Source organism: Ahaetulla prasina, chromosome 7, assembly GCF_028640845.1.
Source record: "Ahaetulla prasina isolate Xishuangbanna chromosome 7, ASM2864084v1, whole genome shotgun sequence".
Taxonomy (NCBI): Eukaryota; Metazoa; Chordata; class Lepidosauria; order Squamata; family Colubridae; genus Ahaetulla; species Ahaetulla prasina.
In genome coordinates, this window is record NC_080545.1 from 62,563,684 (window position 1) to 62,580,326 (window position 16,643).

General features: G+C 34.3%; 1 protein-coding gene across 1 annotated transcript in view; it reads left to right on the forward strand.

The window, feature by feature from the left end:
- Window positions 1-16,643, forward strand: part of ANO4 (anoctamin 4) — a 71,745-nt gene that overhangs the window by 19,412 nt on the left and 35,690 nt on the right. The window contains exons 6-10 of the mRNA XM_058191396.1: window positions 3,096-3,140; window positions 6,436-6,567; window positions 9,081-9,187; window positions 9,919-9,974; window positions 11,638-11,759. Coding sequence (XP_058047379.1) covers window positions 3,096-3,140; window positions 6,436-6,567; window positions 9,081-9,187; window positions 9,919-9,974; window positions 11,638-11,759 — 462 coding nt within the window. The remainder of the gene's footprint in view (window positions 1-3,095; window positions 3,141-6,435; window positions 6,568-9,080; window positions 9,188-9,918; window positions 9,975-11,637; window positions 11,760-16,643) is intronic.

A 16,643-nucleotide genomic window follows, 5' to 3' on the forward strand; every position in this document is an offset into this window, starting at 1 on the left:
ATTGATTCCTATATCATATTGTTATAAAGGTGGTATTTCAAGCTACATTAGGCGTATGTTATATTAGCAAAAAGCGGTTAATAGTAACATAACATAACATAACATAACACATAATTTAGTTCATCTGTCACCTCTATAGGCTTATATGAGTGTTATAAAAGACATTTGATTAATCTAAATTTTACAAAGGATACTTTACATAAACAAAAATTAAATTCTTACTAAGTAAAATTTTCTGATCTAATTATGTTCTAAATAGGTATTAATATGCAGAGTTAATTGCAAAGACATGTTTTTTAAATTTTAACTCCGTTCTGTAAACATACGACGTTTCATTAAAACTGTGATTTCAGGATTGACTAAATTTTCATTGTAAGCTGTAAGCTTAATTCAGAGAATGTTTTGGTAATAAAGTGTGTATGTCTATAAATTTAATGCTGACCCAAATGCTTTATGGCTAGCATTCTGTTTCCAGCATTCTTTAACAAAAAGGGAAATGATCTGAAAAGAATGCAGACTATGCTTTGGAAAATTTATGAAAGGAATATGAAAGTGATGTCCATTTTCTACTGCTTTTTCTCTTGATAATTCAGTTGCTGAATGATGGTGCATATATTCATGAATATGGGCATGTATGGTCCCTATGAGACACTGTTCCCTTAGTTTTACCTAGTTCCCCAATGATAAGATCTTTATGATACAACACTAGATTAGAAAAGCCAAGTAATGTGTTGAAATTGAACAGGCCCAACAAATATGAGACCTCTCTGCTCAATCTTGTCCTCCAATTGGTTTTGTCTGCAAATTATTCTCCTGCGTAGGACCTACTGAAGTAGCTATCATCTCATATTATTATAGTGAACTTCATAAATGAATTATGCAGCTTTTCCTTTCCATTGGCAATTCTGACATCCCAAAATGAAGACATTTCTGCTTCTAATAACCAATTCTTAACTAAATTAAGCATGTAATGTTCTTATAGACTTCAGAATACAATAATCCTTAAGCCCTATGAGAAAAATTTCATCTCAGTTTTCTTAATAATACTTCCCTTAAAGCAGTGAGGTGATATTTTGAAGCTTAAGACTTATTGTTAATATAGTAAGACAATTATCAATTTTATAGTTCAGTTTTTATTTTACATTAAATCTTAATTGAGCAGAATTCCATATCACCTCAGTAACAGGAACAGAGAAGTTCTTTCACTGTGTTGCTAAAGCAACTTTCTTCAGTCTAGCTTTGCAACCTAAATGTGTTGGACTGTAGCTGCTAATAAACTTACAGTATAAGAAGATGATAACTTTAATTCCAATACACCTATAAAGAATTTGTAATGGCAGTTGTTTGGAGGCATATCCATTCTGTTTCTAGCCTGTTCAGCTTTACTCTAGATCAGCTTTTGAATATCCTGGAGAAGCTGAGATCCTTTGACATGCAAGGTGTTTATCTGGATTGCAGGCTACCATTGGACAATTGCTATGCTGCTGAGCTCTCCTAACTTGTTTGTACCAGAAAAGCAATTGCCAGTCATTTTCCATGCATAGAATACTAAACTGAATGTATATACCTCTGCTTCTTGTTTAGTGACTGCATTTCATTCCAATGACCATGTCCTTTATTAAAATGGTTGCTAAGTGAACATGTGACACAGAGAGAGAGAGACTTCAGCATGTATTGTTGTCAGATACACAAATTTTAGTTGTAAATGCACACATTGTTGAAAAATGAATTTTGTTATACCATTTATTACAATCATATTTGTGATCACAATCACATGAGTAAGATAGTTGTTTAATGAGGAGTGGCTGTATATATACAGTGTGCATAGGTATACATGCATACAAATACACACATATGTACAAATACAATAATCAACACTGAAATAAAAAAACTATATTGCCACACTATAGATCTCTAGCTCCAATAGTTTCAGAACTATTATTAGTGCATGAGACACAACTTGTATGAGATATAAATGGTTGCTGGTTCATAACGGAAATGTTTTTTAAATGATTTTTTTTCCTGAGTGATTCTTCCACTGGACTTTATTTTTGTTTTTAATAAATGTAACAGTGCACTTTTTCATCATCTTTCAGCTATAACTTCAAAATGCATCCAAGGCAACAAATATTTACCCACTTGATAGGATAATCCTGTCTCTGTAAGGCAATTAATCAAAATTAAGTGTTGGCCTAGAATAAATTAAAGCACAATGAGCAAACCAGACAGCAATATTTGAGTTGAAAAAAGCAGGCAACAAGGAGCAAGAAGGGAGGGGAGCAAGAAGACATGCCCAGAGATTTTATTGCGGAGTGGTGGGGAAGGGGGAGGGAAGGAGAGTAAAAAGCAATATCCTTTATTAGTTCTCGCAATGTGGTTGCTGGCCATATGGTCACTGGGCAAGGTGGCAATGTAAATAAGCCCCTACTGTGTTGCTTTTTGCCCTTGATTTAGTTAAGCCCATAACATCAGTTGTGTTACTTTCTCTTCAGAACAAAACAAAAATTACACCTAATGCTAATTTGAATTAGTAGCATTATCCCATAAATTTCTTACATCACATTCCTAATGGAGAATGCAAAAGCCATTCTAATATAATCTCATACTCACATCACAGATATAGGAAATATAAAAATTAGTAGGGAAAACACATATTAAATGCCTCAATATCATTATGCATGAATATAATCTTTTCAAAACTGCATCACTAGCAGTCACCAGATCATGTATTGCATGTATAACTATAACAATTCTCTTTTATATTCTCACATTTAAAGCATTTTATTATTAATATAAAAGCTTAGCATTTTATTTCATTTCAGGTTCATGATTCATTGAACAAAAAATGCTTCAAGGTGCATGACTTAATTGGAAAAAAGAAAGTAATGAACATACATGCATGTATACACACATACAGAGAAAGTGAGAGAGAGGTTAAGGATGTTTTTGATGGTTCTAATTGTTAATCTCTTTTTAGTTTCTTCTTCACCTCTTACAGGATTCTATCTTCAATCTCCTTTCCTTCCTTGCTAGTTCATACTGTAACTGACGATGGGTTTTCTTCTCGACTGGCTTCATTTTTGCTGTTCTTCCAGGAGAAAAATCTATTACCTGCATCGACGTTACAAGATCCTGAACAAGTTAGTGGGTTTTGTTTTATTTTTGGGGAATTCAATTTAATCAAAAAGTTAAATCACAGAAGAAAAACCTAAACTGCTGTTTCCATAAAAGCAGTAATTACAAAAATAATTTTTAATTGAGCTTTTCCAGGCATTATCACTTATTTCTCAAATATGGTGATAATATTTATATACCACTTCATTAACTTAAAGGTCTTTAACAAGGCTATCTAGGCTTCCCAGTGCTGTATAATCCCAGTTAAAGGATGGATTCTTTATGAAGTGGCAGGAAGGGGCTATGTTCATGCTTCTGTATGCATTGAAGTGGCTTTTTGGTGTCAAATCCAAAGTAACTGTACCAATCAAAAGGCAATTCCCACGGGTGTATTCCTTTGAAGAGAAATGGTATATAACACCATTCATGAAATTAGCATTTTAATTATTATTTTTTAGAGTAAATAAGGTTTCCAGTAGAAACTAAAGCCTGGAAGGGTACGGTGTTAATTGCTTGATGATTGCTTGCTTGCTTGCTTGCTTGCTTGCTTGATTATATGCCACAAGTCAGTGTCAGCTCTTAGTAACTTTACTCCATGATGAACTGCCCCCAACATGGTCTTTCAGGTCTTCCAATTGTGCACTCAATACTAACTGTGCCCTCAATAGTAACTAAGTCTATCCATCTTGCCACTGGTTAGTCTCTTCTTCTCTTTACTTCCTCCTCTCTCAAGATCCTTAGAACCTTCTCCAGGAAGCTAAGCTTCAGCAAAATGTATTCAAAATAGGATAATTTGAGCTTGGTCATTTCTGCCTAAAATGAGAAGTCTGGTTTGATCTGTTTCATACTCCATTTATTTATTTTCTTGCTATATGCATGGTATTCTTAAGTCTTCTCCAACACTAAAGTTCAAAAGCATCAACACGGGTATTTCCTGACTCACAACCACAACTGGGACAGGAATTTCCATTACTAATCGATGTGGTCTTTAAGTGAATCATCATATAACTGCACCCTATTTTATGACTTTTTGTCATGGACATTAAGCAAATCACATGGGTGTTAAGCAATCATGTGGTTGTTAGGCAAATCTATATTTCCTCATTAATTTTGCTTGTTGAAACTCAGTTGGGAAAATCACAAATAGTGACCACATGACCCCAGGAAATTGCAGTCATTATAAATACATGCAGGTTGCCATGCACCAAAATTTTAATCACATGACTGTGGGGACTGCATCATAAATAACTTTTTCAATGGCATCATAACTTCAAGCAGTCGCTAAGTAAATGGTCATAAGGCGAGGACTATCTGTACTTTTTGTATCCTGCTTTTTCAAAATCCAACTTTCATATCAATGGCTTGTCACAGGGAATACAGTTGCTTCCGCTGCTTACATCTTTGTAGGTAGAGAGTAGGTTTAGGAGTTACTAACTTTTTCTCCCACCTGGTTCCTAAGATAAAATGGAAAGATAGTCCATTGTCTCTGCTTTTCACTTTTCTAATTCCCATCATGCATCTTAATTTTGTTATTTTGTTCCTCCCCCTAAGAAACCAAAGTTTTATGATTGAAAGCATAATAGATAAAAGCAGTATAAAATTTTGAAAGAAACAAATAATCTGTTAAAGACTTTTACCTCAGAGAGTCACTGAATATATGATCAGCCCAAACAAGACACAGATTTATTTGTAAAATAAATTATGATGAAAGTAAATATATTTTACAGAGTATTCTCCAAACAATAATATGAAATATCCTTCAGAGCAATGATAAATAAGAATAAAGATAGGACATTTCAGCTAGGAATAGATATTCAGACAGCCACAAGTATGTTCTAGATTTTTTTTGTTTTTTTCCACCTTTCACCAGATCATATGCCACTTATATTAATGCCATTTCTTTTCAGTACAATGTAACAAGAAAACAAATATTAACATTGGCTATTTATTTATTTTCTATAGTCATTCTTCTCAACCAAGTAACTCTGGGTGACTTATAGTTCTAAAACAATAAAACATTTAAAATCAATAAAAACAAAACTGTATAAAATATATAACAACTGAGATAATTAATTAATTAACAGAGCGCCAGACCCTGGTTACGCAGCCAAGTTTTTAAAGCCTTGCAGAAGGCCAACAGGGCTGGGGCCATTCTAATCTCCAAAGGGAGAATATTTGACTGAGCAGCATCTACAAAAGAAAAGGCCCATCTTCTGATCCTTGTCAGCCAACACTCTGGGATCTTCGGGACCAAATTGAATGGGTAGAGACTCTTGGAAAAAGATGGTCCTTCAAATAACCCGATCCCAAGCCACATAGTTCATGTTGCCTATGTATGTTATTTGTACAGTCACAATCTTGATTGAACGATACAATATGTATATTACTCTCCTTGTAACTGTTTTGCTTTTATTAAAAAACAAACTGAGAGTTTTGGGATTGGGAATGGAAAACCAGTGTGCATGATAAAACTCAGCACTTGGTGTCTATATTGATACATCCAGGAAGTTTTCTTGGAAGTGATTTGGGATTTTCTTCCACATTTTCCTTCCTAGACTAGCCTATTCTCAATTTCTTATCCAAATACTCATCAGACATTATCCTGATTAGTTTTTTATAATTACCTTCCTGAACCAAAACAAGTACCTTTGAAACAAACTAAGAGAGCAGTACTTTTTAAAAAGTTCTCTTTGTGACACATGAGTAGGAAGAAAATGGCAGTGAAATCATTGCCCTAAAGTTCTTCTGCCAGAACCTTTCATAATGATTCTAGGAAGTTTTTATTGTATTTTATGCAGTTCAGATAAGATTAAATTTTTAATCAAAAAGTTAAACCTTTTGAAAATAAAATTGTTAATAAACGGTCCATATTGAAATTTTGTGCTGAAAATTAGTGGATAAAGCATCCTGAGATTATTGCCATAGCATCTTTTCTTATTTGCTACAATCTTTAAAGCTCTTACTAGCTTTTTGAACTGAGACACTTAAAAGGAAGATAAATCTAAATGCTTCATTCCTTTGCTTTTCTTTCTCAAAATCTTTATCAATGCAAAGATGTGATTCTAAGAAAGAATCCTTCATGCTACCTATTATGAAACAAGCTAGATGGACAGTTATTTTATATATAGATTGTATATAAACACAGGTATAGTCTGTTTAGTCATGGCACAGTTAATTGCCCAAGTTAATTGTGATTAATGTCTGGAAAATTATTGCATTTAATATCCCTTGCATCCATAAAATGTTTATGAATAGAAAGTGCTTATTTCCACTTAAATGTATTGATATCATTAAGTTTGCCTTCCCTTTCATCTCCTGCAGAATTGAGAAGCAATTAAGCAGGTTTCGAGGATGGTTACCTAGAAAGCCAATGAGTTTGGACAAGGAAAGGCTGCCAGATTTGGAAGAAAATGTCTGCTACACGGCTCCATTCAGTCAACAAAGGATTCATCAGTGAGTTTTCTTTAAAAAGGCAAATGTGAAAGGGGAAATATTTATATTTATGTGAAAAATGCGATATAATGCTTGAGAATTTTTCAAATGCTGAATTCTAAATCCTCCTTAACATATACTTAAAAATTCTTATTTTTTACCATCTAAGTATTCGCTGGGTGCATAATAGCTAAATAAAAACACTAGGCTAGCAATGTATTTAGTTCTGTTTGTTTCATTACACTTTATATGGAGATCCAACTTCTCCATATAAAATATACCCTATGCAGCATATAACATCAATACATCAATTATGAAGTAAAGACCAAAATATCAAAATAAAAAAGCTGAGATAGCTGATTTACTTAAATGCTTATAATCTTCTGCATATACCGGTAGTTCATAATTCAAATCTATATTTTACAAAGCATCTTATATAACAATTTAACAGCAATAACCAATGCATCTATGGATTTCCATTATATCTATCAAAAGAACAAATAGCTTTCAGACATAAAGAGGTCCTTAACTTGACCAAGTTATAGATCTTATTCCATTTTATAGAAACATTTACTTTTCTGTCACGTCTAAAAATAAAAAGTTAGAGAATTAGTGTAGTACAGTTGTTGGGATTTTAGTCTAGGCCTATAGAGATCAAGGATCAAGTTCACCATCAGCCTCAGAAACTTACATTTGCCCAAAGATAGCATCATTATTATTTTACCAATATTTAGGAAGTACATAAATGGAAAATGAAAAAATTAGTATTTGAATTAATTGTATTCAATTGTATTGAATATTATTTGAAAGAAAATAGAGGTTTTAATATGAAAATAAATTTTGAATTATCGTTGGAAATTTCATGTTGAATTCTGTATTAACCATTACCACCATTACCACCACAATGCGAAAAGAAAATTAGTTAAACACCTTTCTGGTCCATATAGTACATGGGTGTTATTTTTAAAACTGGCTGTTTTTATTTGATATAATGTCATTGTATCTCAGTGTTCTGAAAGAATTATATCAAAGTAAAGCAGGCGCAATCTATCTTTGCATGTTTCGCCTAAATTTTCTTACAAGAAATCAGTACATTTGACCCAAATCTGTGGTTTATCTAGACCCAATCTAGATAAATCAAAATTAATTAATTGGCTGGTTTACTGCCGGCTACATTCAAAGCTATTCTTTATATGACCGTGTGCTGCACATCTATTCTACTTTTTTATGTCACATTGAGAGCACTTTCAGATATTTAAACAACCACTATCTTAGTCTACCATATAACAAAATATTGAAAATATTGTATTTCTAGTATTCAATATTTTTAAAAAGGAATGTGTCCAAAAAGTGAATAAAATGACATTTTATAATCCCAAATTACGTTATCCAGTTGGCCACCCATAACGCACTTGTCTTGTGCTAGGCATTTCAGTTGTTTCCATGCCTTGCAGGTACATTTGGTTATATACAGAGGTGGTATTCAGCCAGTTCACACCAATTCGTGCGAACCATTGGCAGAAATTTGGCCAAGGTCACTGAAATGGTAGTGATGGCTGGCTGGTCATGCCCTCGAACCGGTCTCCTGGTTGCCACTCGCTTGCCCCCATGTTCTTCGCGCACACACATCCCATTGCCTTGCAAGTTGTGCATGTGCATGTATGAAGAACATGGCGATGGCAGCAGCTTTTTCCGCGCCCTCTGGTACTTTTCAGTGGCCTGCGGCTTCTTTGCCATCTGCTTTCCAGCACCAGCAGCTGGCTGGAGGCAGCTGAAAACTGAAGTCAGCTTGCCTTCCGGACGCTGGACCATCCACTGCAGAAGGTAAGCAGCCCAAACAAAGAGACGGCGGTGGGAGAGGAAGCGAGGCGAGCGCTGGGGCCGCTAAAGGAGGGGAAACGGTGGCAACTGGCAGGGGTAGATAAGTGGAAATTCCAAAAATTTTCCTACCTTTTCCTGTGGCTGTGGCTAGATGGGGTGTGTGTCATGTGACTGAGTGGGCGTGAGTGACATCAAATTGGCCACACCCACTCAGTCACATGCCCCCCCACCTAGCCACACCCATTAAACAGCTACAGCTTTTCCTGTATTTTGGAACACCATTTTGCCTTTGTATTCTAAGCACAGCCCTAATGTTTACCTGTCATATCTGGTAAGGAATCGCATGATACTTTTTCATTCAGGTTTGGTATTGATTTAAGATTCAGTGGCCAATTTGGTTAGCATAGAATTGGCAAGGGAACTTGTCGTTTGCTTCATCCACAAATAAATTGGTATAATCCTTTCATTTTACAAAGTATATCACTGAAGCTGATTTACCTCTTTGTAACTATATATCCTACAAACTCTAATAAGCAATAGATTTTACTTACAGTATTTTTGTAAAAAAATAGTGCAGTTCGTTAGAACTTTTATAGAAGATTCATTTATTTATATTTTTTATATTTTATTGTTGGTATCTCAGAAATATTAGTGAGACTTTTTCAATTGTCAGAAACAGTAATTGCATTTTCTTGCTTGTATTTTCAAAACAGCTTTATCATTCACAATAAGGACACATTTTTTAACAATGCTATAAGAAGTAGAATTGTTCATCATATTTTACAAAGAGTGAAATATGAAGAAGGAAAAAATAAAATTGGTAAGCATGGGATTTCTGCAAATCTTACTTCATTTCAACCTTTCCTTACATAGAATAGAGTTAAGAGAAGCTGCAGTACAGGTAGTCTTCAACTTACAACAGTTCATTTATTGACCACTTAAAGTTACAACAGTACTGAAAAAAGTGACTTATGACCGTTTTTCACAGTTGCAACTTTTGTAGCAGCCCCATGATTATGTGATCAAAATTTAGATTCTTGGCAACTGGTTCATATTTATGACCATTGCTATGTCCCAATGTCATGTGATCCCATTTGCGACCTTCTGACAAACAAATCAATGGGGAAGCCAGATTCATTTAACAACCAGGTTACTAATTTATCAGCTGCAGTGATTCACTTAACAACTGTGGCCAGAACGGCCGTAAAATCAGGCAAAACTCACTTAACAAATGTTTTACTTAACAGAAGCTTTGAGCTCAATTGTGGTTGTAAGTTGAGGACTATTGATACTAGTATATTTCTTGATAAAATTATTAGCTAGCAAAATTGTTCCTTTTTGTAAAATGTTCCTTTTAATTCAAGAATAACTTTCAGAAATTGTATCTTTTCATGCTTACACCTACTGCCCACTCTTTGAATACACAGTCATATTAGATTGATTGATTGATTCATTCAATTTATGCACATCTGACTCTACATTAATGCTGGATACAATATATTATATTCATTCCAGCTTTTTCTGTTAAATGTTAAATATTTCTATTTCCAGGTCTCAATCGGTTGCTTACTAATGGTTCCTATGAAGCTGCATTTCCTCTTCATGAGGTATTCCTTCTTTTTATTTTTTTAAATCCAATTACTTCCCACCATTATTGTTGGTCCATTAATTCTGATTTTCACTATATTAAGGGGACAACCCATTTAGGTCATATCATTTGGCAAATGAAACAAAATGCAATTTCAGATTCTTTTTTAGAAAGATATGCCTTTGAATTCACAACAAATAATGACCAAAAAAAATCAAAGACAAAGTAATTTAAAGGTTTGATGTATAAATTCATATTTAAGAAAATATGTCTGAAGTTGATGTTCATAAAAGGTGATCTACAGCTTTTTAAGTCAAAAACAATGAATGATGGAATGAAAGGATATAAATTCAGGACCATCTGTGGAAATTTCAAGGAATAGTGTTACGTCTAAATAACAGAATAATAGAGTTGGAAGGGACCCTGGAGTTCTTCCACTTCAACACCCTGATCAGGCAGGAAACCCTAAATCATTTCAAACAAATGGTTGTCCAATTTCTTCTTAAAAACTTCCAGTGTTGGAGTATTCACAACTTCAGGAAGCAAATTCCTTGTATTTATAATCAAATCTATGAATTTACCAATATATATTCTTCAAGTCCTTTTCTCCTGATGAAATTAAAGACATATGAATAGGTTATTCTGATGCTTGCCTAACTGACATTACAGAAGAATTAAATCCAGCAAGTGCAAGATTTATAATCAATAACAACAACAATTAACAACTCAATATAGAATAATTCCAAATCATCAGGCCGTCCACATTTTTGTCTACGATAGATATAACACTGCACATGCAAGACAGCTATTCTGTGTGAACCTAGCTTAATTTTGTATACAGGTAGTCCTCAACATACATAGTTCATTTTGTGATGGTTCTAAATTACAACAGTACTGAAGAAAACAACTTATGACCATTTTTCACACTTATGACAATTGCAGTATCCCCATGTCAAAATTCAGAAGCTTATCAACTGAGTCATATTTATGATGGTTGCAGTGTCCCGGGATCATGTGATCAGCTTTTGTGATTTTCTGACAAGCAAACCAATGAGGAAGCCAGGTTCACTTAACAACTATGTTAATAACTTAACAACTGTGGCAAGAAAGGTCATAAAATGGGGCAAAATTCACTTAACAAATGTCTTACTTAGCAACATAAATTTTGGGCTCAATTGTGGTTATAAGACTTACCTGTAATTGTTGGGCAAAATTACATATTTTAAGAGAAATGGAGGTTTGGAAAAAGGTTTCTACACATATGTAATAACTGTAGTATTTTCTCTTTTTGTTAACTTTATAATGTGTGTAGCTTTACTACAAAATATCAAATTCAGTCTTTCGTTATGAATACTGCACTTATTTTTACACTGAGTTAAGATCTGGAACTAAAAAGACCTCCATTCTTACAAAGCAAACTTCAAAAATTATGGTTGCTTCTTTTAAAATATGGGCTCCATTGTGTTCAGTAAGATTTATTCTCAAAAAATTGTATACAGACGTATAGCTTCATTCTTAAGTTTCTGAGATGGTATAGATCACAAGCTAATCATAATTTCAATGATAACATAATTTCAGTGATAAGATGCTGAATCTATATTTATGAATTTAATACTCTAAAATATTATTCATGGATATTTATAAATATCTATTAACTAATTCGTCTTTATTTACTTGTTTAGGGCAGTTACAAAAGTAAAAATTCCATAAGAAGTCATGGGGCAGAAAACCACAGGCATCTACTTTATGAATGCTGGGCCTCATGGAGAGCTTGGTATAAATACCAACCTTTGGACCTTATACGGTATTTTTTTTAAAAAAATCCATTTATGTTGGGAATGTACAGGTAACCTAAAATACTGAAATATATTTTGAGGTTTTATTTGAGGCAATTCACAATATGTATTTGAAATTCTCAAGAACTCTTGTGAGTGCCAGGAAACTAACTTGCCCTGTTGCTTTTTCACTGACAAACTGAAAAATATGTCCTATTGCTGCTTTCTCTGGGAATGAAACAAGTGTTATATCTGCATATTAACAAAATTTTATTTATTTATTTATTTTATTTGTCACAACAGTATATATAAGCATAAGCATGAAAATAACTATATAATATATAAGCATATATATGAGCATAAGTATGTGATAACTATATTAATTGGATATAATGAAAGGAAACAATAGGACAGGAACGGTAGGCACGTTTGTGCTCTTATGCATGCCCCTTATAGACCTCTTAGGAATGGGATGAGGTCAATAGTAGAGAGTTTTTGGTTAAAGCTTTGGGGATTTTGAGAAGAGACCACAGAATCAGGTAGTGTGGTTTGGTTTCAGAAAAAAATTATCATTCAACTTACAACTTCTCCACTGTAAAAACTTATGGACTATAAATCTTGATCTAGGCAAAACAATTGATACAATCTACATAGACTTCTGCAAAGCTTTTGACTCAGTAGTACATGATAAACTTCTCCTAAAATTAAAATCCTATGGCATTTCAGGACCCCTACACAATTGGATATCTGTTTTTCTGTCTAACAGACAACAAGTGGTTAAAATTGGTAATGCTCTATCAAATCCTGTTCCTGTCAAGAGTGGCGTTCCTCAAGGTAGCGTTTTTGGACCAACTCTCTTTATACTATACATAAATGATCTTTGTGACCATATCTCAAGTAACTGTGTTCTCTTTGCAGACGATGTCAAACTTTAACATCACTGACAATACATCTACCATTCAAAAAGACCTTGATCACCTAATCGCTTGGTCTAAAATTTGGCAACTACAAATCTCAACCAGCAAATGCTCAGTCTTACATATTGGAAAAAAGAACCCAAACACTAAGTACATACTTGATGGACATTATCTTACAGATGACCCCCACCCTGTCAAAGACCTTGGAGTTTTTATATCTAATGATCTAAGTGCCAAAGCCCACTGCAACTACATAACAAAAAAGGCTCTAAGAGTTGTTAACCTAATCTTATGTAGCTTCTTTTCTAAAAACACCACACTACTGACCAGAGCATATAAAACATTTGCTAGGCCAATTCTTGATTACAGCTCGCCTGTCTGGAACCCATACCACATTTCTGACATCAATATAGTTGAGCGTGTCCAGAGGTATTTTACGAGAAGAGTTCTCCACTCCTCTGTAACCAACAAAATACCTTATCCCACCAGACTTGAAATCCTGGGTTTAGAAAACTTGGGACTCCGTCGCCTTCGACAGGACCTGGGTTTAGCTCATAGAATCATCCATTGTAATGTCCTTCCTGTTAATGAATACTTCAGTTTCAACTGCAATAATACAAGAACTACCAATAGATTTAAACTTAATGTCAACCGCTCCAATTTGAATTGCAGAAAATATGATTTTTGTAACAGAATTATCTGTGCTTGGAATGCATTACCCGACTCCATGGTCTCTTCTCATAATCGCAAAAGCTTTAACCAAAATCTATCCACTGTTGACCTCACCCCATTCCTAAGAGGACTTTAAGGGATGTGCATAAGAGCACAAACGTGCCTACCATTCCTGTCCTATTGTTTCTTTCCCCATATATATATATATATATATATATATATATATATATATATATATATATATATATATATATATATATATATGCTTATACTTCCTTGTTTCTCATCATATATATGTTTACATATTATATAATCTTTTTGTGTGATGCTTGTGTATATTGTTATGACAAAATTAAATAAATAAATAAAATAAAATAAGTGTGTTCCAAGCACTAATAACTCTGTTACAGAAGTCATATTTTCTGCAATCAAGATTGAAGCGGTTAACATTAAGTTTAAATCTATTGTTTGCTCTTGTATTGTTGTGATTGAAGCTGAAGTAGTCTTCAACAGGAAGGACATTGCAATAGATGATTCTATGAGTTAAACATCGTCGAACGTCGAAGGCGGCGAAGTTCTAAGTTTTCTAAATTCAAGATTTCAAGTCTGGTGGCATAAGGTATTTTGTTGTATTCAGAGGAGTGGAGAACTCTTCTTGTAAAATATTTCTGGGCACGTTCAATTGTATTGATGTCTGAAATGTGGTATGGGTTCCAGACAGTCGAGCTGTATTCAAGAATTGGTCTAGCAAATGTTTTATAAGCTCTGGTTAGCAGTGTAGTGTTTCTGGAGAAGAACCTACGTAAGATTAGGTTTACAACTCTTAAAGCCCTTTTTGCGATGTAGTTGCAGTGGACTTTGGCACTTAGATCATTGGATATGAAAAGTCCAAGGTCTTTAACAGGGTGGGGGGTCATCTGTAAGGTAATGTCCATCGAGTTTGTATTTAGTGTTTAGATTCTTTTTTCCAATGTGTAAGACAGAGCATTTGCTGGTTGAGATTTGGAGTTGCCAAGTTTTTGACCATTCTGACACAAAGTCAAGGTCTTTTTGAAGGGTAGCTGTATTGTTGGTAGTGTTAAATATTTTGACATCGTCAGCAAAGAGAACACAATTACTTTTAATATGGTCACAGAGATCATTAATGTATAATATAAAGAGTGTTGGTCCAAGAACACTGCCTTGGGGAATGCCGCTATTGACAGGAACAGGATTTGATAGGGCACTGCCTATTTTGACTGCTTGTTGTCTGTTTGACAGGAATGCTGTTATCCAGTTGTGGAGGGGTAGGATTTTAGTTTTAGGAGAAGTTTGTCATGTACCACTGAGTCAAAAGCTTTACAGAAGTCTGTGTAAATTGCATCTATTGTTTTGCCTTGATCAAGATTTGCAGTCCATATGTTTTTGCAGTGAAGAAGTTGTAAGTTACATGATAGTTTTTTTCTGAAACCAAATTGTTTATTAGAGAGTAGATTGTTTGTTTCTAGGTGGAGGGTAATGGATTGGTTGATGATAGATTCCATAACTTTACAGGTGACACAGCATAGAGAGATAGGTCTGTAATTTTCAACTAAGCAGGGGTCTCCTTTTTTGAAGACAGGGATGACCATGGCTAGTGACCAAAGTTTGGGAAGGGAACTGCTCGTGAAGGCTTTTCCAAAGATTATGCTTAGGAGTTCTGCTGTATTAGAGGAAAGCTTTTTTAAGAAGTATGCACATAGTCCATCAGGTCCTATAGATAGGGATGGTTTCAGTTTGTGAAGAGCTTTTTCAACATTTTCTTCAGTGAAATCTATAGGTGTTAGGTTGTTATTGGTGCGGTTGGGGAATGTCGGGTATGAGCCATTACTGTTAACAATGACTGAGTCGAAGAATGTGTTAAAGAGGTTTGCTTTAACTGTTTCATCATTATTTTCTTTGCTGTTTGATTCTTTTAGTGGTGGGATGGATCTCGAGTCATTAAGTTTTTTGTTCACAAAATTATAAAAAGCACGATTGGAATTTGTGCGCAGAAGGTCTTCTTCTTGCTTGGTGTGGTAATTGGTGCATTCAATTTTTATTTGGTTGCATATATCTCTGTAGCGGTTTTTGAAATTAGCTACATGTCCCTTTTTGTTTTTTCTCCAAAAGGATTTTTTTTTGTATTGAAGCTTTTTTATTGATATGGGTAATTTGTTTTTCCTGATTTTGGTGGTGGTTTGTGGTACGTAGAGTTTAATGACTCTATTGACTTCGAGTAGGAAAATTCTGTAGTGGTCTTCAGCAGTGATACAGATTGTGAATAGATTTTGCCAGTCAAGAAATGAGAGGTAGGTGTTTATAAGGTCATAGTTGGCTTTTTTGAAATTGTAGTTTGGAATACTATTATTATGATGATTTTTGTAAGGGTGTATATTGAAACAAAAGTCTATCATGCTGTGGTCACTGTTGGAAAAGGATTCTTTTATTTGTAGTCGATAAATTGAGTTTGACTTGTTGCAGAAGATGAGATCAAGGCAGTTGTTGAGTCTTGTATTGTTAGTTACTAGTTGTTCAAGACCTAGATTTGTAACAGCGTTGTATAGGGTAGTATGGATCGGTTCAGTTGTATATTCGTTAGTTATCCAGTTAATAAGAGGTATATTGAGGTCACCCAGGAAGATTAGAGGATATGGGCAAGAGGTAGCCCAAGTTAGTAGTGAGATTAACATGTTTGCATGTGCAATGTTGTAGTCAGGGGCTCTGTAGCATAGTAGAAATTTTAATGGTGTAATATGTCATTACACATTTTTCTGATTTATCAATGTGATAGTTAACATGGTAAAATCCATTTAGGAAGGCTTCCTCTGGCAGATGATGTTCCTGTGAGAACTGTGGCACTAAGAGAGGAATATGAGAAATGATTCCTGAAAGACTTTAGCACCTAGTATATTAGTGGAATGAAGAATTTCAAACAGTGGGTTTACAGTAGAAGCACAGGAGCCGATGCATGTTCAATTAAATATATAAAAGGTATAGTTATATGGAATGGAGATCTTTTCCCAGCCTTTTGGGAGAAATTTTACTTGTTTTCCTTTGGATATTTATTTGCTAACTGGTTAAAATGATCTTTCTACTACTAAATAATTCTACCAGGGCTAACCAAGTGAAAAAACCAGCCCAAGGACACTTTTTCCGTGTCCACTGCATCCAGTTCTGCAGAGGCTTATTTTGGGATTCTCAAAGTTTCTATATCTAGAATCTAGTTAAATTTCTGAAATCACATGCCATAAAATGGCAAATTCTGACAAGGCAAGTAGTAGGATGCAATTTCACTATAAAATCAATCTGGAACAATATTGAGAT